Genomic DNA, 23,311 nt, shown 5'->3' on the forward strand with positions numbered 1-23,311 from the left:
AACAATTGTGAAAGGACACAGATTGGTGACTTGGGCATAGAAATGGCAGATGGAGCTTAATCCAGACATATGGGAGGTGATGCATTTTAGAGGATCACATTTAGATATGAATTATGCTGTGAATTGCAGAACCCTTAGGAACATTAACATACAGATGGATCTGGGTGTGCAGGTCCACGGTTCCCTAAAAGTAGCAACAGAGGTGGCCAAGGTGATTAAGAAGGCATATGACATGCTTGTTGCCTTCGGCCGGGGCATGGAGTACAAGAGTTGGCAAACCGTATTACAGCTGCAAAACCCTTGGTAGGCTGCATTTGCAGCATTGTGTGCAGTTTTGGTCGCTATATTACCAGAAGGATGTGAAATCTTTAGAGAGAGCATAGAGAAGGTTTACCAAGATGCTGCCTAGTGTCCAGGGCATTGACTATGAGGAAAGATTAAAAAGACTAGGATTGTTTTCACTGGAAAGATGGTGGCCGAGAGGAGACCTGATAGAGGTCTATAGAATTATGAGAGGCATAGATAGGGTGGATAGCCAGAGGCTTTTTCCCAAGGTTGAAGTTTCATTTATAAGGGGGCACAGGTTCAAGGTGAGCGGGCAAAAGTTTATGGGAGATGTGCGAGGAAAACTTTTCATGCAGTGTGATAGGAGCCTGGAATACACTGCCAGAGGAGGTGGTGGAAGCAGGCAAGTTGGCGACATTTAAGAGGCATCTGGATGGTTACATGAATAGTGAGGGAGTAGAGGGATACAGAGCAAATAAGGGCAGAAGATCTTTTTTAGTTTAGTCAAGGTATGATGATTAGCACAGGAGGGTCGAAGGGCCTGTTCCTGTGATGTACATCTCTTTTGCTTTTTTTTTGTTGTCATGTGCACCTAAATACAGTGAAAAGCTTTGTTTGCAAGCAGTACAGGCAGATCATCGTAAGTAAGGACAGACAGATCACAGGCTGAGAAAAGCCTGGCTGGAGTGAGGCACACAGGTTATACTGCATGGGATGTGTGCAAGATCAGCATTAACATGATCAACATTCTTTGAAGTTAGACAGTCCTTTCCTCAGTCTAATAACAGCGGAGAAGAAACTGTTCTTGAACCTGTTGGTGCATGTGGCCAGGCTTCTATATCTTAAAGAATCTAGAACCAGGGGACATAGTCAGAGGATGCAGAGTAGGAGATGAGGAAAAACATCTTCGCTCATCAGTGAGCCTGTGGAATTCTCTTCCATAGAAGAATGTGGAGCCCAAGTCACTGAATATATTCAAGGAAAACATAGAACATTACAGCACAGTACAGGCCCTTCGGCCCTCGATGTTGTGCCGACCTGTCATACCGATCTCAAGCCCATCTAACCTACACTATTCCATGTACGCCCATATGCTTATCCAATGACGACTTAAATGTATCTAAAGTTGGCGAATCTACTACCGTTGCAGGCAAAGCGTTCCATTCCCTTACTACTCTCTGAGTAAAGAAACTACCTCTGACATCTGTCCTATATCTTTCACCCCTCAGTTTAAAGCAATGTAATTCTTTAAAGTATGGAGAGAAAGTGGGAGCGTGGCATAGAGCTGGAGGATCAGCCCTGATCATATTGAATGTTGGAGCAGACATGAAGGACCCAGTGGCTTATGGATCCCTGTTTGTTTCTGACATGACGCTGTTCCTCAGGAATGGCAGGAGTGGGTGCCACAGAAGCTGTCATTGATATCACCACATCACTGTAGGGTACATTTCCAGCTCCTGCCACAAACAACCTCAAGCTCCCAGTCAATGAGTCTCCATCATCCTGTTCCCGACCTTCACCTTCACAGTCTCTGGCTTGTCTGGCCTTACGGACCTTCAGCCTCAGTAGGGAGTCTCCATACGGCCAGGGCCAGCGAGACTTCACAGACACCAACCGGTGCATGTGCCAACTCCTTCTGGCTTCGGGATGCACAGCACCGCACGGTAAGTAACCCCACTGGGGCCTCATACGCCAGCCTAACCTCCACACAAGGAGGAGGCCATTCAGCCCCTCATGCACGCTGTGCCCTTTAATAAAATCACGTCTCACCCAAGCTCCGTATTCCCACTCCCTATCCTCCTTTAACCCGCCTTCTCTCGGATCATCCAACACTTTCCCTGCGACCCCAACTGCTGCCGCGTCAGAAATTCTGAGACCCGGTGCCCGCTGCCCTTCGTCGGCTCTTGGTCCTCTATGAGGGAGAATGTCTGCTCGTGCCCCACTTGAGTGGGCCTCCGCTACTTTAGATAGACTGACCCCAAGTTGCAGGCCCAGCCCCCTCCACCCCCAACCTTCCAGAGAGGAAACATCATTGCCGGTGAGTCAGGGCAGGAGGCTGTGTGGCCCTGAGCGTCTGCATCTTGCTGGTGGTGTTCTCCCAGTCTGACTGTTGTGTCAAATCTGCTTCCTTGCAGTCGCCGATGTTTGACGGGAAGGTGCCCCACTGGCACCACTATGCCTGCTTCTGGAAGCGAGCGCGGGTAGTGTCACCCACGGATATAGATGGATTATCAGACCTTCGCTGGGATGACCAAGAGAAGATTAAAAAGACCATTGAAACCGGAGGAATGGGAGGAGGTACCTTTTATTAATATTATTCCTCCCGCATTTCTAATGGGACTCTAATTCCAACTCGTCTCCTTCGTCTTAATTATCCTGCACTATCACTTCACTCAGTCTTTTATTCCTGTCTGAGTCTACGTCCCATTTCTGCCATTTACACTCTTGATGTGGCTTTCAAATAAAATTAAATTAGAATGAAGAAAAGAACCTGCTATCTCGTTCCTGGAATCTGTTGATTTCACTGTCCCCCTTGCTTTTATATTTAGGCCACTTCATTTTTATTGGAAATGTTTTGTTGTTTTGTAAAGGTTGAGAATGTTAATTCTTTGCTGGTAGATTTTGCTTGGATAAATAGTTCAAGATGGTAGATCGAACCACATGATTTTAAAACGAATGAAATGTTTTCGGAGCAGTTTTCCTCATTCCCCGCTGTCAACACGTTTAGGGATCGGTAATTTAATGGTCAAGTATTTGCCTCAAGAGTTTGTTGCCTTTGAGGTCGCTGGCATCTTAGGTTTGTTGCTCTTGCTGTCCTCCATACAGGACATCTGATCATAGAGAGGTGTAGACCGCACTTCAATCAAAGTGAAAGACATGAGGCTTTCCCTGATGTTTCAAGTGTACAATCTCAGCTGCGTTTTTCTAAAGTAAATATCTACGGTTTTCTTTTTTAAGTGCAGTGCAATCTGTATTTTCATGGGACAATCTTGGGATAAGAATGCCCAGATTCCTAACACCCACTCTATCCCACCTGATAGACTGTGCTGAGGAGGAAGATGAGGAATGTTTGGTATGGTGCACTTTTGTTTTCCATCTCCCTGGCTTGGCTTTGAGACGCGCAGACCTGGCATTCTGCTCCTGGCTCTGTCTTCATTTCCTGCCTTGTCACTTTGTCCTGTTTCCAGTGTTGTGACCTTTGAGTTTTGGGGAGTTCCAGGCCCTCAGTAATAACAGCACAAAGTGAAGCCATTGGGCCTGCCACCCTCAACTATCCGACTAGTCCTGTTCCCCTGCTCTCTCACTGTCTGTCTGTCTTCCCACCCATCTGAGGCTTGGGCCATGAGCTTTGATTGGATTGGTCTACTCCTCTGGGCAAGACCCTACAGTGGTTTCCCCTTGGTTTCTGAGGGATGACTGACTGGGAGACTTTCCAGCCTTTTCCCACCTGCGTTCAGACAAATTCTGCAGGCTGGTAATCACGCTGGCCAATAAGGCCTGGTTTGGGACTGCCTCATAGGGATGGACACTATGCACTCCACCACAAGACCTTCCTGATTTTTCATTACAACCCTGTGATGCTTTAATGTGCAGGCATTCAGCCAATTCTCTTTGGAAAGTCATTATTGAGCCTGTCTCCATTGTGTTTACAGGCAGCACGTCCTTTCGTTCTTTCCCCAGTGACCTGTAGCTTGTGTCCTTGCCATTGCTTCCAACCTTTCTGTCATTGGAAATGGTTTGTCCTTCCTTGCTCTTAACCTTTTATAATTCGGAACGCCTGTATCAAGTCAACTCCTGATCTTTTATAACAAACCAACTTACATTTGCTGCTCACCAGACAATAACTAGCGGTTGAGACGATGAAGCATAGGTTGGGCCTGTGCCGTAATCTACTGTGGCCAAAATGTAGAGACTCATTTATCCAACGGTAGATTCTGGGAAAACGTGTGGGAATTGGGGGTTCCGCTATCTCTCTCCTTCAAGTGTTCTGTCTCAAACTCACAGGAAAAGGCGGCGATCAGGGAGAGAGTAAAGGGGAGAAGACCTTGATTGATTTTGCCGTGGAGTACGCCAAATCAAACAGGAGCACCTGTAAAGGCTGTAGTGAAAAAATAGAGAAGGTGAGCGGACATCACATGATTACTGCTACTGTTGAAGCGTTAGAATAGCCCAGCATGGGAACTGGGGCCCGGCCGGGACAGGACGGCGGGGCCCGGCCGGCGGGGCGGGGCCCGGCCAGCGGGGGACGGTGGGGCCCGGCCGGGATGGCGGGGCCCGGCCGGGACGGCGCGGCGGGGCCGGGATGGCGGGGCCCGGCCGGGACGGCGCGGCGGGGCCCGGATGGCGGGGCCCGGCCGGGACGGCGCGGCGGGGCCCGGCCGGGACGGCGCGGCGGGGCCCGGCCGGGACGGCGCGGCGGGGCCCGGCCGGGACGGCGCGGCGGGGCCCGGCCGGGACGGCGCGGCGGGGCGGGGGACGGCGGGGCCCGGCCGGGACGGAGCGGCAGGGGACGGCGGGGCCCGGCCGGGACGGAGCGGCAGGGGACGGCGGGGCCCGGCCGGGACGGAGCGGCAGGGGACGGCGGGGCCCGGACGGCGGGGCCCGGCCGGGACGGAGCGGCAGGGGACGGCGGGGCCCGGACGGCGGGGCCCGGCCGGGACGGAGCGGCAGGGGACGGCGGGGCCCGGACGGCGGGGCCCGGCCGGGACGGCGGGGCCCGGACGGCCGGGACGGAGCGGCAGGGGACGGCGGGGCCCGGACGGCCGGGACGGAGCGGCAGGGGACGGCGGGGCCCGGACGGCGGGGCCCGGCCGGGACGGAGCGGCAGGGGACGGCGGGGCCCGGACGGCGGGGCCCGGCCGGGACGGAGCGGCAGGGGACGGCGGGGCCCGGCCGGGACGGAGCGGCAGGGGACGGCGGGGCCCGGACGGCGGGGCCCGGCCGGGACGGAGCGGCAGGGGACGGCGGGGCCCGGACGGCGGGGGACGGCGCGGCGGGGACGGCGGGGCCCGGACGGCGGGGGACGGCGCGGCGCGGACGGCGGGGGACGGCGCGGTGGGGGACGGCGGGGCCCGGACGGCGGGGGACGGCGCGGTGGGGGACAGCGGGGCCCGGGCGGGGCGGGGACGGCGGGGCCCGGACGGCGGGGGACGGCGGGGCCCGGGCGGGGGGGACGGCGCGGCGGGGGACGGCGGGGCCCGGAAGGCGGGGCGGGGATGGCGGTGCCCGGCCGGGATGGAGCGGCGGGGGATGGCGGGGCCCGGACGGCAGGGGACGGCGGGGCCCGGACTGCGGGGGACGGCGGGGCCCGGACGGGACGGCGGGGCGGGGCCCGGACGGGACGGCGGGGCGGGGACGGCGGGGCCCGGCCGGCGGGGCGGGGACGGCGCGGTGGGGGACGGCGGGGCCCGGCCGGCGGGGGACGGCGCGGTGGGGGACGGCGGGGCCCGGACGGCGGGGGACGGCGCGGTGGGGGACAGCGGGGCCCGGACGGCGGGGGACGGCGGGGCCCGGACGGGACGGCGGGGCGGGGACGGCGGGGCCCGGCCGGGACGGCGTGGCGGGGACGGCGGGGGACGGCGCGGCGGGGATGGCGGGGCCCGGCCGGGATGGAGCGGCGGGGGATGGCGGGGCCCGGACGGCGGGGCGCGGCGGGGCCCGGACGGCAGGGGACGGCGGGGCCCGGACGGTGGGGCCCGGACGGCGGGGGACGGCGGGGCCCGGACGGGACGGCGGGGCGGGGCCCGGACGGGACGGCGGGGCGGGGCCCGGACGGGACGGCGGGGCCCGGCCGGCGGGGGACGGCGGGGCCCGGACGGCGGGGGACGGCGCGGTGGGGGACGGCGGGGCCCGGACGGCGGGGCCCGGACGGGACGGCGGGGCGGGGACGGCGGGGCGGGGCCCGGACGGGACGGCGGGGCCCGGCCGGGACGGCGTGGCGGGGACGGCGGGGCCCGGACGGCGGGGGACGGCGCGGGGGGGACGGGACGGCGGGGCCCGGACGGCGGGGCCGGCGGGGCCCGGAAGGCGGGGCGGGGATGGCGGGGCCCGGCCGGGATGGAGCGGCGGGGGATGGCGGGGCCCGGACGGCGGGGCGCGGCGGGGACGGCGGGGCCCGGACGGCAGGGGACGGCGGGGCCCGGACGGTGGGGCCCGGACGGCGGGGCCCGGACGGGACGGCGGGGCGGGGACGGCGGGGCCCGGCGGGGCGGGGACGGCGGGGCCCGGCCGGGACGGCGGGGCGGGGACGGCGGGGCCCGGCCGGGACGGGTCGGCGGGGCCTGGCCGGGACGGGTCGGCGGGGCCCAGACGGCGGGGGCCCGGCCGGGACGGGTCGGCGAGGCCCGGACGGCGGGGCCCGGCCGGGACGGGACGGCGGGGCCCGGCCGGGACGGGACGGCGGGGCCCGGACGGCGGGGGACGGCGGGGCCCAGCGGGGGACGGCCGGGACGGAGCGGCGGGGCCCGGCGGGGGACGGCGCGGCGGGGCCCGGCCGGGACGGCGCGGCGGGTGACGTCGGGGCCCGGCCGGGACGGCGCGGCGGGTGACGTCGGGGCCCGGCCGGGACGGCGGGGCGGGGACGGCGGGGCCCGGACGGGACGGCGGGGCGGGGACGGCGGGGCCCGGCCGGGACGGCGTGGCGGGGACGGCGGGGCCCGGACGGCGGGGCCCGGACGGCGGGGGACGGCGCGGGGGGGACGGGACGGCGGGGCCCGGACGGCGGGGCCGGCGGGGCCCGGAAGGCGGGGCGGGGATGGCGGGGCCCGGCCGGGATGGAGCGGCGGGGGATGGCGGGGCCCGGACGGCGGGGCGCGGCGGGGACGGCGGGGCCCGGACGGCAGGGGACGGCGGGGCCCGGACGGTGGGGCCCGGACGGCGGGGCCCGGACGGGACGGCGGGGCGGGGACGGCGGGGCCCGGCGGGGCGGGGGACGGCGGGGCCCGGCCGGGACGGCGGGGCGGGGACGGCGGGGCCCGGCCGGGACGGGTCGGCGGGGCCTGGCCGGGACGGGTCGGCGGGGGCCCAGACGGCGGGGCCCGGCCGGGACGGGTCGGCGAGGCCCGGACGGCGGGGCCCGGCCGGGACGGGACGGCGGGGCCCGGCCGGGACGGGACGGCGGGGCCCGGACGGCGGGGGACGGCGGGGCCCAGCGGGGGACGGCCGGGACGGAGCGGCGGGGCCCGGCGGGGGACGGCGCGGCGGGGCCCGGCCGGGACGGCGCGGCGGGTGACGTCGGGGCCCGGCCGGGACGGCGCGGCGGGTGACGTCGGGGCCCGGCCGGGACGGCGGGGCGGGGACGGCGGGGCCCGGACGGGACGGCGGGGCGGGGACGGCGGGGCCCGGCCGGGACGGCGTGGCGGGGACGGCGGGGCCCGGACGGCGGGGGCCCGGACGGCGGGGGACGGCGCGGGGGGGACGGGACGGCGGGGCCCGGACGGCGGGGCCCGGACGGGACGGCGGGGCGGGGACGGCGGGGCCCGGCGGGGCGGGGACGGCGGGGCCCGGCCGGGACGGCGGGGCGGGGACGGCGGGGCCCGGCCGGGACGGGTCGGCGGGGCCTGGCCGGGACGGGTCGGCGGGGCCCAGACGGCGGGGCCCGGCCGGGACGGGTCGGCGAGGCCCGGACGGCGGGGCCCGGCCGGGACGGGACGGCGGGGCCCGGCCGGGACGGGACGGCGGGGCCCGGACGGCGGGGGACGGCGGGGCCCAGCGGGGGACGGCCGGGACGGAGCGGCGGGGCCCGGCGGGGGACGGCGCGGCGGGGCCCGGCCGGGACGGCGCGGCGGGTGACGTCGGGGCCCGGCCGGGACGGCGCGGCGGGTGACGTCGGGGCCCGGCCGGGACGGCGGGGCGGGGACGGCGGGGCCCGGACGGGACGGCGGGGCGGGGACGGCGGGGCCCGGCCGGGACGGCGTGGCGGGGACGGCGGGGCCCGGACGGCGGGGCCCGGACGGCGGGGGACGGCGCGGGGGGGACGGGACGGCGGGGCCCGGACGGCGGGGCCGGCGGGGCCCGGAAGGCGGGGCGGGGATGGCGGGGCCCGGCCGGGATGGAGCGGCGGGGGATGGCGGGGCCCGGACGGCGGGGCGCGGCGGGGACGGCGGGGCCCGGACGGCGGGGCCCGGACGGTGGGGCCCGGACGGCGGGGCCCGGACGGGACGGCGGGGCGGGGACGGCGGGGCCCGGCGGGGCGGGGACGGCGGGGCCCGGCCGGGACGGCGGGGCGGGGGACGGCGGGGCCCGGCCGGGACGGGTCGGCGGGGCCTGGCCGGGACGGGTCGGCGGGGCCCAGACGGCGGGGCCCGGCCGGGACGGGTCGGCGAGGCCCGGACGGCGGGGCCCGGCCGGGACGGGACGGCGGGGCCCGGCCGGGACGGGACGGCGGGGCCCGGACGGCGGGGGACGGCGGGGCCCAGCGGGGGACGGCCGGCACGGAGCGGCGGGGCCCGGCGGGGGACGGCGCGGCGGGGCCCGGCCGGGACGGCGCGGCGGGTGATGGCGGGGCCCGGCCGGGACGGCGCGGCGGGTGACGTCGGGGCCCGGCCGGGACGGCGCGGCGGGTGACGGCGGGGCCCGGCCGGGACGGCGCGGCGGGTGACGGCGGGGCCCGGCCGGGACGGCGCGGCGGGTACCGGCGGGGTTTGGTTAATACAAAATGTATTGCATTATGTAATTTACAAGGCTCCCAAGGGACTTCACAGGAGGTTTCTGAAACAAAATGTAGAACAGCCCCATTCAAGTGTTGTCGCATGATCTTTTGTTATATTATTTTTAAAGTTACATTGATGGTGCAGACAAGAGTAAGATATTTTAAGTTTCATTTAGGTATCAGTTGTTCGTACCATTGGGTTCTGAGTCGGTGAATGTGATTTGCAGTGCAGGAGAGTTTGTTCGGTAACTGAGTACAGTACCAGAGTGTGCTGCCCTGGCCGAAGTGTTATGGTGAGGCATTCTGGGATTGGGGCAGGGTTAAAGCAGGTATGGCTTTTTTCACTAGTGTTTGTTGCCCATTTCTAATTACCATGGAGAAGGTAATGGTGCGCTGCTCTTTGAACTGCAGTAGCCCAACTGCCATGGGTTGACCCACAATGCCCTTCTGGCAGGGAATTCCAGGAATTTGACCCAGCAACACTGACGACATACTTCCAAGTCAGGATGGTGAGTGGCTTGGAGGGGAACTCCCATGTATCTGCTGCAATTGTCCTTTGAGATGGAAGGGGCTGTGGGCCTGGAAGCTGCTGCCTGAGGTTCATGTAGATAGTACACGCTGCTGCTACTGAGCGCCGGGTGGGGTGGAGGGAGTGGATGTTCAAGTTGGTTTAGCAATGACAGGAGCCCAGGCCTACCCTCCTCCCATTTCACCATTCTCTAAACGTGCTGTTGTGTTTCCGACACACAGGATACTGTCCGTGTCTCCAAGAAAATGATCGATGCAGAGAAGCCGCAGCTGGGGATGATCGATCGATGGTACCATCCTGCGTGTTTCGTGACCAACAGAGCAGAACTGGGCTTCCTGCCCACCTACGGCGCCACCCAGCTGAAGGGCTTCAGCACTTTGAGTGCAGAGGACAAATCAATGCTAAAGAAACAGCTACCAGCTGTCAAGGCTGAAGGGTATTTATGAATATTCATGTATCTATTAACATAACCTCTGCTCAGGGGACCGAGTGGTCCACTCCAACATGTATGTTTGTTTGTTTGTCTGTATCTGTGCTCTGCACTCAAATATCTCTAATTACCTGTGTCATATGCTGTATATAAACCATTTGAACCCCTCAATTAGCCACCAGTCTGTAATCTATCCATCATTCTATATATAAACCATCTGAAGTTTTTAATTAGATTTCCACCTTTCTTCAACCTGTACTGTTCTCAGCTCTGTTTTCCCAGAATGTTCTCCAATTTCTGTTTTTAATTAGTTTTGTGCAACAAGATACCGCTGAAAGGGTAGAAGTTGTTTTTGCATTTGCTCTACTGTAAAAGAATCTAACCGTCTGTGTTTTGAGTGAAAGCTGATGAGTTTCCTTCTGGGTATATTTGAGACTGTGCCCAGTGCTTTTGCAGAATAGTTTCTGAGTCATTTGGATAGCACACTGACGCATGTATTCCGCGTAACCCAAGTTTCACTCTGACGGTTACGATGAGAGTAAAGAAAGAGAAACTTCAGAGAGTCATGGATACTTACAGCATAGAAACCCACTCATTGGCCCAACTTGTCATGTTCCCAAACTAACTAGTCCCACTGGCCTGCGTTTGGCCCATATTGCTCTAAACACTTGCCATTCGTGCACCTGTCCACATGTCTTTTAAATGCTGTAACTGTACCTGCATCTGCCACTTCCTCTGGCAGTTCATTCCACCCGTAAACCACCTCTGTGTGAAACGGTTGCCTCTCGGGTCCCTCTTAAATCTTTTTCCTCTCACCATAAAAATATGTCCCCTGGATTTGAACTTCCCCGCCCTAGGAAAAAGACCTTGGCTATTCTCCTGATCTATTCCCCTCATGATTTTATAAACCTTTGTGAGGTCACCCCCTCAACCTCCAATGCTCCAGTGTAACATGCCCCAGCCAATCCAGCCTCCCCTTGCACCTCAAACCCTCCAGCCCCAGCAACATGCTGGTAATTTTTTTCTGAACCCTCTCCAATTTAATAATATCTTTCCTATCGCAGGGCAACCAGAACTATACACAATAGTACAAAATCTGTTACACTCCACCCCAGAATCTTCAAGTCCTTTATGACTCTTTTTGAAAAACTATTATTTGTTTTATTTATTCAGTGGCTGTAGGTTTTGCTGTTTGGGCCAACATCTATTGCCCATCATTGGGATGGTGGTGGGCTGCTTTTTTGGACTGCTGCAGCCCGTTGTAGCGTAGGTATGTCCACACTTATATTAAGAAGAAAGTTCCAGGATAAATACGCAGCAGCGCGGAGGAGATGAAAACTATTGGGAAGATGGGGAGGTTGTTAGAGGAGGATTTGAATGCAGGAGCAAGGACATCTTGCGGCAGTTATACAGAGCCTTGGTGATGCTACACCTGGGAGGATTGTGTGCAGTTTTGGTCTCCTTATCTGAAGATGGATGATCTGGTTACGGAGAGAGTGTAACAGAAGTTTACCAGACTGATTCTTGGGATGGTAGGACTGGCCCGTGAAGAGAGTTTGAATCGGTTTGGATTATGTTCACTGCAGTTTAGGTGTTTCCCTGGGATGGGGGGTGGCTTCCAAAACGAGAAGGCATAGGTTCAAGGTGATAAGGGAAAGATGTAAAAGGGACCTGAGGGCAACGTTTTCATGCAGAGGGTGGTGTGTATATGGAATGGGCTGTCAGTGGAATAGTTGGAGACGGATACAATTCCAACATTTAAAAGGCATCTGGCTGGGCATATGAATAAGAGTCAGTTTAGAGGGGCATGGGCCACTTGCTGGCAAATGGGACTCAGTCATATTGGGATGCCTGGTCGGCATGAATGAGTTGGATTGAAGAGTCTGTTTCTGTGTATGATTCTTAGGTGCAATAACGACAGCTTTAATTAAATAGCACTTTAACATTGCCATCAACAACCACTTGCTAAAGACTATGCTTGTCCTGCTAGGAAACACTGTGTCACTGATCAGGGTTTTGTGGTTGAGCAGCCTGATCCTTGAGCTAGATCTCTGACCACACCTTTTGGAAGGTGTTTCTGGGAGGTGAAAGTGGTCCTTAGCCTTGAGATAACTGGAACCTTCTCTGTTTCCTTTTCAGTACTTCCTCTTGCTACTGGGTGATATGGAACAGTTGTGTCCCTTCATACAGGAGCTTCCTGTTCTGAGCGAGAGTCTCCTTTGCTTTGACATTTATGTTGCATTTCTTGGGCGAAGCCCGTAGGGAGTCTTTGTCCTGCTCTCATTGCGTGCCTTCCTTGAGCTGGCAAAGATGATTTGCTTTGGTAGCTGGAATTCAGGCATCCTCAGCATGTGTTTGGCCAGTGAAGTCAGTTTTGGATGATCACAGCCTTGGCGTTGGTGCTGTTGCTGTCTCGTTCCTGTTAATATGTCTGTCCTCCCAGCTAACATGGAGAATCTGTCTCAGGCAGCGTTGATGGTACTTGTCAAAGATCATGAGGTGGTGCTGAACCATGTTCTAAGTTTCGGAGCCATACAGAAGGATGACTGCCTTATGCACACAGATCTTGGTAGCACAGACATCACAGTCATTGAAGACTCTCATCCTTGGCGCCCCAAGGGGTTATTCACAGAGTGGATGCAGTGTTGAATATCTGCCTCAATGTCAGCCTTAGATGAGAGCTAGTGACCCAGGTAAGGGAAATGCTCCATGTGTGGGAGGATTTCTGCATTGATCTTAATGGAGGGATGGACCGGAACTTGATCTGGGACGGGCTGGTAAAGGATTTGACTGTTCCCGAGACTGAGGCTTAGACCAGTTCTTCAATGTGCTTCCCCAAAGGCATTCACTGAGGACTGTACATTCTCTGCCGAGAGAGCAGAGATGACGTTGTCATCCACGTGCTGAAGTTCCACAAGCAAGGTCACTGCTGGGTTTCTTCTTGCATTTCAACCTCAACTGGTTGAAATATGTTCTGTCATCCCATCAGTACTTTAACATTCTGTATTATTAAACAGGGTTAGCTCCTGAGTCACCTGAGATGTTGGGTTTGGTGACCAAGTGCTTGATCAGAGACATGGGTTTTAAGCATTGCATTAAAGGGGAGTGCAAATGTCGGAAATAAGGGCAGGAGTGGCTGCTCAAGTGTGCAAAGGCTGAAGGAGGGTGAGGAGTAGAGAGAGGGAACGTTGCATTCAGTTCTGGTCATCACTTTACAGGAAGTATGTGGAGGCTTTGCAGAGGGTGCAGAAGAGGTTTACCAGGACACTGCCTGGATTAGAGGGTATGGGCTATATGGTGAGGTTGAAAAATTTGTGTAGTTTTCTCTGGAGCAGTGGAGGCTGAGGAGAAACTTGATAGAAGTCTGTAAAATTATTAGATACATAGATAGGATGAATGGTCAGAACCTTTCTCCCAGAGTTGAAGTGTCTAATACTAAGGGGCATGCATTTAAGGTGAGAGGGTGTATGTTCAAAGGAGACATGAGGGGACAATTTTTTACACAGAGAGTGGTAGGACTGTGAAATATGCTGGCAGGGGTGGTGGTGGAGTCAGATACAATAGGGGTGTTTAAGGGAGTTTTAGGTAAGCACATGAATATGCAAGAAATGAAGGGATATGGACCTAAGGCAGGTAGAAGAGGTTAGTTTAATTTGGCAGGTGTTCGACACAACACCGTGGGCTGAAGGGCCCGTTCCTGTGCTGAACCGTTCTACGTTCTAACTCCCAAGATTGGTCAAGCAGCTGAAGATCTCACCATCCGAGTTAGGACGATTGGAGTTGGCAGGGTTCGCTCGAGAGTTGGGATCTGGATATCCCAGGGGAGATTACAGACAGGAGTAGACTACTGTGCCCAATCAATCCAACATCAGAGCAGTCTGAATGGCAGCAATTCCAGAAGGCTTTGCTTTGGAGAGCTGTGAGGCTCCATTGAGTACAGTGTACAGTCTTCTAAGATTGGAGACCATGCGTACCACCTCCTGTTCCACCCAATCCTCCCCAGTTCCAGCCTGTGGTTGAGGGCAGTGTCAGGCTGGCCATTGACTAAAAAGACAATGGATCATTTGCTGGCTGTAAAGTACTGATACCATTCTGCTTGTGAACTGTGAATAATTGGTCACAAATTGTTTGATGTTAGATGTCCAAGGATCTGAGAGCTCGGGTTGATCATAATTGTAAAACCCTATACTGTGAATCCCTTCCAGTTCTAACACAATTCAAGGAGCTCCCTCCCTTGGTCAGTTGGATGTGAACTTGGAGTCAATACGCTGACGTTTCGCTGTTCATCTGAACTGTCCAGGCTAGAACAGGAACACACTATCTGAGCAGCTTGGTTACTGATGGCCTCTAATTGTTCGTACTGAATGTTAACGTGATTGGTCTGCATCAGGCTCAGGGTTAGGGAGAGGGGGTGAAGGTCAGAGTGCCTCAGGCTGAGGGTTAGGGAGAGGGGGTGAAGGTCAGAGTGCCTCAGGCTGAGGGTTAGAGAGAGGGGATAAAGGTCAGTCTGCCTCAGGCTGAGGGTTAGGGAGAGGGGATAAAGGTCAGCCTGCCTCAGGCTGAGGGTTAGGGAGAGGGGGTGAAGGTCAGAGTGCCTCAGGCTGAGGGTTAGGGAGAGGGGGTGAAGGTCAGAGTGCCTCAGGCTGAGGGTTAGGGAGAGGGGGTGAAGGTCAGAGTGCCTCAGGCTGAGGGTTAGGGAGAGGGGGTGAAGGTCAGAGTGCCTCAGGCTGAGGGTTAGGGAGAGGGGGTGAAGGTCAGAGTGCCTCAGGCTGAGGGTTAGGGAGAGGGGGTGAAGGTCAGAGTGCCTCAGGCTGAGGGTTAGGGAGAGGGGGTAAAGGTCAGTCTGCCTCAGGCTGAGGGTATGCCTGGGACTTGAGTTCTTGGATTGCTGCCTGATCTGCTCTGGTGTGAAGGATGTGTCAGGTGTTGGTTGAAGGCGGCTCTGGGCTGTGTTGTAAAGCTGAGCTCCAGATTGTGGACACAGGCTCTGATCCTTGGGCCGGGCCTCACTGGCCGAGGGCCTGGGGCACTGTCACAAGGGGAGGAGGTCGGGGAGGGTGGATCCTGGTAAAGAGTGAGTGGGCCTGGTACGTGGACGTTAACCTCACCTCATGTCAGGCTCAACCTGTGCAGGGTGACACAGGAACATGACCTTGAAGGCCCGTCTGAAGGCCTTCATTTTGAAGGCGTACAGGACGGGGTTAACAGCGGAGTTGGCGTGGGAGAGGATAATTGCGGTGAGCAGCAGTGGGAGGGGCACTGGGCACTGTGGGCACATCAGGAGGACACAGTTCATCAGGTGGAGGGGCAGCCAGCAGATGGCGAAGAGGACGAGCACCAGGAAGAGTGAGCTGGCCGTCTTCAGTTCCCGCTGGGACCCTGCTGCCTGTTCATCCCGAGTCGCGAGCCGCCTCACCTGTGTCAGGACCCGGGCGTAGATGAGGAACATGGCGGCCAGAGGCCCCAGGACGCAGCCGAAGAAGTTGAAGTACACCATGTAGGCCATGTCCATCACTGTGGTAAAGTAACAGTGCCCATCTGCTGGTGGAGGCTGGTGCCAGCCCATTAGGGGCACGAGGCCTAGCAGGAGGGACAGGAGCCAGGTGAGAGCGATGGCCGCCCCTGCGTTTCTGGGTGTGACGATGGTGTGATAACGCAGTGGGAGGAAGATGGCCAGGTAGCGGTCGAGGGCGACGGCCAGCAGGCTGAAGATGGAGCTCTGGGTCAGCACCACCAGGACGGACAGGGTCAGCACGCACAGGCGGAAGTTGTGCCGGGGCATGCCCAGGTCGGTTAGCACAGCACAGGGAATGGCCAGGGCACCCACCCCGATGTCCGCCACGGCGAGCGAGACCAGGAAGCGGTTGGTGATGGTCCGCAGGCGGTGATCCTGCAGGACGGCGGCGCAGACCAGCACGTTCCCACAGACTGACACCACCGCTATCACCAGCTCCGCCAGCACGTACGGGAGGTTAAGGTTTGCGGCATGGGGACTGGCCGGCGTGACACCAGTCTGCTCCGTGGCCGTCCCCCCCAGTGACGACATTTTGTGTGCCCCTGTCAGTAGGTGCTGTTAGGTGACAAGACCCCTTACCCCTCATAGGCCATCTTCCCCTCCAAGTGAGCTGGTCCCACCTCCTTTGTCTTCCTCCTTGTTTGTGGACCACGTTTACCTCTGAAAGAGCTGGTCCCACCTCCTTTGTCTTCCCCTTTGCTTGCACAGCTGTCTTCACCTTTATATCTGATTTGGAAAGAATGGACCAGTTATTGAACAGTTTTTATTTAATTTCCGTGTGCAATGTGGGTATCGCTGGCAAGGCCCGACATTTATTGCCCTTCCCTAATTGCCCTTAAACCGAATGGCCTACTAGATGATTTTTAGAGGGCAGTTTAGCATCATCCGCATTGCAGTGAGTCTGAGTCACATTTTAGGCCAGACCATACAAGGATGGCAGATTTCCTTCCCTTAAGAGGATAAGTGAACTAAATGGACTTTTCCAACACAACTGAAGTTGCTGGAAAAGCTCAGTGGTTTTGGAAGCATCTGTGAAGGCAACATCAGAGTTAACATTTCAGATCCAGTGACCCTTCCTCAGAACCGACCCGAAACGTTAACTCTGATTTTTTTTTTGTTCACAGATGTTGCCAGACCTGCTGAGCTCTTCCAGCAACTTCTGTTTTTGCTCCTGATTTACAGCATCTGCCATTCTTTGGGTTTTAATTAGGATTTTTTTCAACATTTGACAATAGTTGCAAAGTACAGTACCCAGAAATCACAAGCTAGCCTTTAGTTCCAGAATTTCTGTTGAATTCAGATTTTGCCATCTGCTCTGGTAGGATGCACCCAGAACGTTGGCCTGAGGTTGTGAAATACTAATCCAGTAATACAGCCACTCCACTTCCACTTCCCTGTAATGGCCCACTTTTCAACGGGGTGAAGAGAAAGCTGGTGAATCAAAACACAAATCCTTGAAGATAAGTTTAATTTTTTAAAAAAGTTCACAAATAGGGACATAGTATGAGTGTGCGGAATCTGCTTTTTATGCTTTCACTGGTGCATAAAAGAATGGACACCTTGCTAAAGGAGAATACGGAATTCCATTTGGACCAGGGAAATATACAGTGTGGATTGGAAAGGGAAAACCTTAATGCACCAACCTCCGTAATCTTTGAGAGTAGATGTGGGAATGTAGTGGATGTACGAGTAGGCCTTCGACGTGATGTCCCATAATAGACCAATGAATATGGTTAGAGAATGTGGAGTTAAGGAGCGAGTGACAGAATAGATTGCTGGCTGGCTTCGAAACCAAAAGCAGAGACCTGGAGTCAAGTGTTCTCATTCAAAGAGTCAGAAGGGTGGGGAGTGGTGTTGCCCCCAGGATCCTTGCAGGGACCACCGCCGTTTACAACTTAGACTTTGAAATCAAAAATACAGTTTCTAAATTTGCGACCGGTGCCAATTTGTGGAAGATGGGTGAGGATTCCAACAAATTGAGAGTCCTACTGGCATAGAGGAACTTCTGGGTGTAACCACGAAAGGTTACGACATGGGTTAGCAAGGGCATGAGGGGCGAAAATACAGGCAGTAAGCTTTATTTCCAGGGTGATTAGGAAAGGTTTGCTAAACCTGTATTGAACGTTGATTTGACCTCCGAGTACTGTGTGCAGTACTGGTCACTATAAGAAGGATGTAGTGGAGAAGTTTTACAAAGATGGGAACAGATAAATCTAGGCACAGATATTGGGAAAGGTTTAACAATTGAATCCTTTTGCTCCCTGAATACAGAACCGAGCAGCTGCCTAAGAACGATCCCAGGAATGCTTCATGCTGCAAAGTCAAATTTGCTGATTAAACCTACAGTCTGTTTCACAGAATCCCTACAGTGTGGAAAGAGCCATTCAGCCCCATCGAGTCTGCTCTGCACTGACCCTCCAAAGAGCATCCCACCAGACCCACCTCTCTGCCCTATTCCTTTAGCCCTGCATTTCCCATGGTCAATCCACCGAGCCTGCACGTCCCTGGACACTGCAAAGTTTAGCATGGCCAGTCCACCTAACCTGCACATCTTCGGACAAAACAAAGAAACCTACAGCACAGGAACAGGCCCTTCGGCCCTCCAAGCCTGCGCCGGTCGAGATCCTCTGTCTAATCTGTCATCTATTTTCTAACGGTCTGTGTCCATTTGCTCCCTGCCCATCCATGTATCTGTCCAAATATATCTTAAAAGACTCTAACGTGTCTGCGTCTACCACCTCCACTGGTAACGCGTTCCAGGCACCCACCACCCTCTGTGTAAAGAACTTCCCACACATATCTCCCTTAAACTTTCCTCCTCTTTCTTTGAACTCATGACCCCTAGTAATTGAGTCCCCCACTCTGGGAGAAAGCTTCTTGCTATCCACCCTGTCAATACCCCTCATGATTTTGTAGACGTCAATCAGGTCCCCCCTCAATCTCCGTCTTTCTAATGAAAATAATCCTAATTTACTTAACCTTTCTTCATAGCTAGCACCCTCCATACCAGGCAACATCCTGGTGAACCTCCTCTGCACCCTCTCCAAAGCATCCACATCCTTTTGGTAATGTGGCAAACAGAACTGTACACAGTACTCCAAATGTGGTCGAACCAAAGTCCTATACAACTGTAATATGACCTGCCAACTCTTGTACTTGACTGAGAGGGGAAATCGGAGCACCCGGAAGAAACCCACACAGACACAGGGAGAATGTCTGCGGGGAGTTTGCATAGTCGCCTGAGGCTGGAATCGAACCCGGGTCCCTGGCGCTGTGAGGCTGCAGTGCTAACCACTGAGCCACCGTGCCGTTTCCTGATGTGTGTGTGTAACCCACCATGGGAAGTTTATGATTCAGTCCCTGAGTCCTTTACAAGCTGTTCCTGGAGCTGAGTGTTCATGAACAGGCTGAAAACATCACTGGGATACCCCTCGGAATCTCAATCACCATTCCCACTACCACACACCACCCCCCCAAAAGGACAGTATCACTTGTCTCTCCCTGCCACCCTCTGTTCATTTACCCCAGACCATCACTGAGATTCTTGACGTCCAAAAAACTGCCCCTCCTTTTCAACTGTACACTGCCCCAGCCCATTGCTGGCGACCCCACCCCAGCCCTGAGACTGTTTCCTTCCAGTCTGACTCCACATTCAGGCTCCGTGATCATCTTCAGAGCGTCCTGTTGCTTTACACAATGTAAACTCAGTGGATGGCAGGTAGACACAAGCCTATTTCCATAACTGCACCTCACCCTCCCCAACTCCATGGCCCACCCTTTGATCACTAAGGTGGGAGATTCTGCATCCTTGCCTGGTTGACCTTTCTCCAACAGCCTCCTCAAAACAGCTGATCCCATCCATTCATGTTTCTGGAATCTTGCTGAGCACCTTGTGGCGTGACTTATGTATTATAGTGATGACTGCCAGGCTTTCAGGTTACTGAAGGAGTTGGGAGGGGCATAAAGGTTACTTCAAGTTATTACGAAGGCTGTAGAAGTTTTTAATTACTGGTGAAAAAACTAACTGAAGGCTGTGTCTCCATACATATATTGTGAGAGAGAGAGAGAGAGAGAGAGAGACAATTAATGATTCAGATTGTTACAATAAAATCTATTTTATTATAACCGATTGTAGTGCCCGGAAGTAAGGCATGACAGAGTTGAATCATCTCCCAGTTCTGATGAGGGCTGTCAAATCAGAAACATTAATTCTGTTTCTCTCTCCATAGATGATGTTGAGTTTCTCCAGCACACTGTTTTTCTCCATCACATTTCGAGCCCCTACGTTTTGAATTTCTCCGGTCCTTGTTCCCATACACTCCTTCATATCTGTCTCTCCCACCACCTCCCGCTCGCCCTCGCTGCCTCCCGCTCGCCCTCCAGCTTGTTCAAGCTCCAATCCTCTGCTCCTTCCCTATAGTCTTCCATTTCCATCATGTTTTACCTGCAAAGCCAAGCTGCTGAATTGAGTGTTCCTCTCCAGGATCCTGCTTCCACCTCTCCCTCTTAGAATCATACAGTACAGAAGTGGCTGCTTGACCTACCAAAAACTACACTAACTCTCCACTAATCCCACTTTCCTGCCCTAGGCACATAGTGTGGATGTTGTGACACTCCAGATGCTCATCCAGGTACTTTTAAAAAGTTATGAGGTTTCCTGTCTGTACTACCCTCCCAGGCAATGCATTCCAGTCCTGTACCACCCTCTGTGTGAAAATCTTTCCTCAAATACCCTCTAAACCTCTTGCCTATCACCTTATGCCCCCTTGTTTTTGATCCTTCAACTAAGGGAAACAGCTGCTCTCTGTACACCTTTATGCACCTTAGGTTCACGTCAATTTTGTTTGTTCTAAAGAAAACAACCTCAGCTTATCCAGCCCCTCTTCGGAGCTGAAATGCCACATTCCAGGCAGCATCCTGTTGAAACTCCCTCTGTACCTCCTCCAGTGCAATCACATCCTTCCTACAGTACAGAACTGAACACAGTGTTCCAGCTGTGCCCCCGCCAGAGTTCTGTATAGCTTCGACACAATCCCTGTTCTTGTAATCTATGTCTCAACTGATGAAGGCAAGCTCCCTGCATTCCTTCCTAACTACCCTGTTTAACCTGTCCTGCTGCCTTCAGGGATCTGTGGAAGCACCCCAAGATTCCAAACAAAAACAGAAATTTCTCGAGAACCTTAGCAGGTCTGGCAGCATTTGAGGGGAGAAAGCAGAGTTAATGTTTCAGGTCCAGTAACCCTCCCTTCAGAACGGATCCCTCTGTTCCTCTGAGCTTCCTGGTGCCCTGCCATTCATTGACACTCTCTTTTGTCTTCAGTGTTGCGAGCTCACTTTAACCAGTATTAGAAAATGCTGGTGCCTCTGAGCGAGGGCAGTTAAGAGTCAACCACCTTGGCAAGCGAGAAGGGCAGGTTTTCTTCCTGTTAGGACATTCGTGACCCGTTACCCCAATCTGGTCATCTTCTGAAACTAGCTCTTAACCTCACCTGCACTGATTGTGTACCTGGACCATCCATTTGTCACGCGATGCCCTCAGATTTGTCCGTGTTGAGGAGCTGCAATGTGTTTTGAGGCGCTTTCGAGCCTGCCCTTCGCTGCGCTCATTAAGAGGTTCCTTATAAGGCCCGGGTTGCAGGAGGCGGACTGTAGCTGACAGGACTGTGAAGTAAAGCACGCTCCCCTGCTCCTTTCCACCCTGTGGGAGCTGGGGAGAGCAGCTGATTATTAGTGCATTGTGAGATTTCCTTTCAGCACCAGCAGTGGGCTCTCAACCAGGACCTTTTTGAGAACAGATTCCCTTTTGTTCTGTATTCCACGGGGAGGCAAGGCATCGACTGACCAGCCACATCATGTAAACAGGAGTGTTTTTGTAAATGTCAATGTGCGGACTTAGTGGAGAGACAGAAAGAGATTGGTGATGTAGCTTTTATTGCTTGACCCCTTGTAACTTATCCTGAAACTCTTGGATGTTATACTTGGCAGTGTTAAATGTCACCTGGTCTATAGCAGGGACCCTGCGTCCCCCCCCCCCCAAGCTTTCACCCAGTCCTTAACAAAGCCCCCCCCCCCCCCCCCCCGCCAACCTGGTGTTATATAAATACACCTCTGAGAGCGTTTGGTGAGGAAGCTATGAGCAGAGATGAAAAAGAAACAGAGCTTAGCGAGCCCCACTGAGTCTCAGCACACTACCTATGCAGCAGAACACTGCCCTGTCGGGCAGGGCTTAACCAGGGCACACAACATTGTGTTGGTTTGTCCATGGGATATCGGTGTTGGTGAATGATTTGTTCCATTTGAACAGAGTGGCTTCCTTTGCCATTTCAGAGGGCAAGGCATTGAGTCCCCATTGGGTCTAGAGGCACCTCTAATCCAAACCACGTGAGGATGGCAGATTTCTCTCCCTGAAGGATGTGAGTGAACCAGATGGGTTTTGATGACAGTAGTTACATGGTCTAATGTCTAGTTGAGTGATCTGCTGTGGTGGGACTTGAACCCGTGTCTCCAGGGCTCTGGATTACTAGTCCAGTGACATTATCGCATCAAGCCACTGTGTACCTTTGCTTTGGCTGCTAGCATATGTATAAGTGCACATCTTTCATGTTAATATTATTCTGGGCTAACCTGGGACTGTGCCACTGTGTCTCAGCCAATCGCATGCTCTGTTAGTGTCTTTCTGGGGTTGTAACGTGCACTAAGAGGCCATTTGACCCATTGAGGCTATGTTCGTTCTCAACACTAATCCACTCTGCCCTGTTTGCCCACTCCGTCCCTGTAGCCTTGCAGATTTATTTCCCTCAGATGTCCATACCATTTCATTTCTAGATGTATCACCGTTTCCACTTCTGCCGCCCTTGCTGATATTAGGAAAAGTTCTTACCCACATTTTCCGCCCCCTGTGGCCCTTCCGTCTGTGCCCCCCTCATCCGAGGGTGATTATTCCATGGAGACAAGTTTTGTGTTCTTTCACTGACCTTGTCATGATCCAGACCAGCTTGATCACCCTCCCCCCGCAATCTGCTTCGCTCGCAACGAGAACAAGCCCAGCCTGTTTCACCTATTGTTTTTGCCGAAATATCACATACCCGTCCTCTGGTTTGTTACTTACTATGGCTTCTTCTCAGGAAGAGGAAAGGAGACACTGTCGATGGGGATACGACGGCAAAGAAGAAGAAGAAGAAAGATGAGAACGTTTCAAAACTGGACAAGGAACTGAAGGTGGGGATGGGGTATTCTGACAGAGGGGTGGATGGGGTTTGAGGGGAGGGTGGGCTTTGTGGGTGGGGGCGCGGGTTTGGAGGAGAGGGTGGGCTTTGTGGGTGGGGGCGTGGGTTCGGAGGAGAGGGTGGGGTGCGCGGGTCGGCTGCGCAGGTTCGGAGGAGCAGGTGCGCTGCGAGGGTTCGGAAGAGGGGGTGGGCTGCGCCGGTTCGGAGGGGCGCACCCCACCTGCTCCTCCAAACCCGTGCACCCCACCTGCTCCTCCAAACCCGCGCACCCCACCCGCTCCTCCGAACCCGCGCACCCCACCCTCTCTTCCGAACCCGCGCACCCCACCCACAAAGCCCATCCTCTCCTCCGAACCCGCGCACCCCACCCGCTCCTCTGAACCCGCGCACCCCACCCTCCGTTCCGAACCCTCGCACCCCACCCACAAAGCCCACCCGCTCCTCCGAACCCGCGCACCCCACCCTCTCTTCCGGAGGAGAGGATGGGCTTTGTGGGTGGGGTGCGCGGGTTCGGAAGAGAGGGTGGGGTGCGCGGGTTCGGAGGAGCGGGTGGTGTGCGCGGGTTCAGAAGAGAGGGTGGTGTGCGCGGGTTCGGAAGAGAGGGTGGGGTACGCGGGTTCGGAGGAGCGGGTGGGGTGCGCGGGTTCGGAGGAGCAGGTGGGGTGCGCGGGTTCGG

The 23,311-nt window shown here is 56.8% G+C and overlaps 3 protein-coding genes across 3 annotated transcripts in view; 2 read left to right on the forward strand and 1 right to left on the reverse strand.

Annotated features, from left to right (window-relative positions):
* Nucleotides 1-23,311, forward strand: part of parp1 (poly (ADP-ribose) polymerase 1) — a 66,949-nt gene that overhangs the window by 12,510 nt on the left and 31,128 nt on the right. The window contains exons 2-5 of the mRNA XM_059645159.1: nt 2,421-2,583; nt 4,291-4,406; nt 9,686-9,900; nt 22,534-22,627. Of these exons, the coding sequence (XP_059501142.1) occupies nt 2,421-2,583; nt 4,291-4,406; nt 9,686-9,900; nt 22,534-22,627 (588 nt within the window). The remainder of the gene's footprint in view (nt 1-2,420; nt 2,584-4,290; nt 4,407-9,685; nt 9,901-22,533; nt 22,628-23,311) is intronic.
* On the forward strand, nt 4,461-8,816 carry LOC132209517 (uncharacterized PE-PGRS family protein PE_PGRS54-like). The gene is made up of 5 exons (XM_059645057.1): nt 4,461-4,672; nt 4,827-6,512; nt 7,873-8,106; nt 8,229-8,495; nt 8,579-8,816. The coding sequence occupies exons 1-5, from the start codon at nt 4,461-4,463 to the stop codon at nt 8,814-8,816; spliced, it is 2,637 nt and encodes an 878-aa protein (XP_059501040.1).
* LOC125452884 (adenosine receptor A1-like) lies at nt 13,752-15,940 on the reverse strand. The gene is made up of 4 exons (XM_048531825.2): nt 15,020-15,940; nt 14,760-14,923; nt 14,162-14,327; nt 13,752-13,904 (listed from the first exon to the last, which is right to left on the reverse strand). The coding sequence occupies exons 1-4, from the start codon at nt 15,938-15,940 to the stop codon at nt 13,752-13,754; spliced, it is 1,404 nt and encodes a 467-aa protein (XP_048387782.2).

Source organism: Stegostoma tigrinum, chromosome 4 (genome assembly GCF_030684315.1).
Source record: "Stegostoma tigrinum isolate sSteTig4 chromosome 4, sSteTig4.hap1, whole genome shotgun sequence".
Lineage (NCBI taxonomy): Eukaryota > Metazoa > Chordata > Chondrichthyes > Orectolobiformes > Stegostomatidae > Stegostoma > Stegostoma tigrinum.

Excerpts from the sequence above, each read along its gene's own strand:
- LOC132209517 (XM_059645057.1), top strand. The coding sequence starts at position 4,461 with ATGGGAACTGGGGCCCGGCCGGGACAGGACGGCGGGGCCCGGCCGGCG. Across the intron at positions 6,513-7,872 it reads GGCGGGGACGGCGGGGCCCG|ACGGCGGGGCCCGGCCGGGA; the intron begins GCCGGGACGGCG and ends GGCGGGGCCCAG. Across the intron at positions 8,496-8,578 it reads GGCGGGGACGGCGGGGCCCG|ACGGCGGGGCCCGGCCGGGA; the intron begins GCCGGGACGGCG and ends GGCGGGGCCCAG.
- LOC125452884 (XM_048531825.2), bottom strand. The coding sequence starts at position 15,940 with ATGTCGTCACTGGGGGGGACGGCCACGGAGCAGACTGGTGTCACGCCG. Across the intron at positions 14,924-15,019 it reads TCCTGTGTCACCCTGCACAG|TGCCCCAGGCCCTCGGCCAG; the intron begins GTTGAGCCTGAC and ends CCCTTGTGACAG. Across the intron at positions 13,905-14,161 it reads ATGAACAGCGAAACGTCAGC|GCTGGAACTGGGGAGGATTG; the intron begins GTATTGACTCCA and ends CCTCAACCACAG.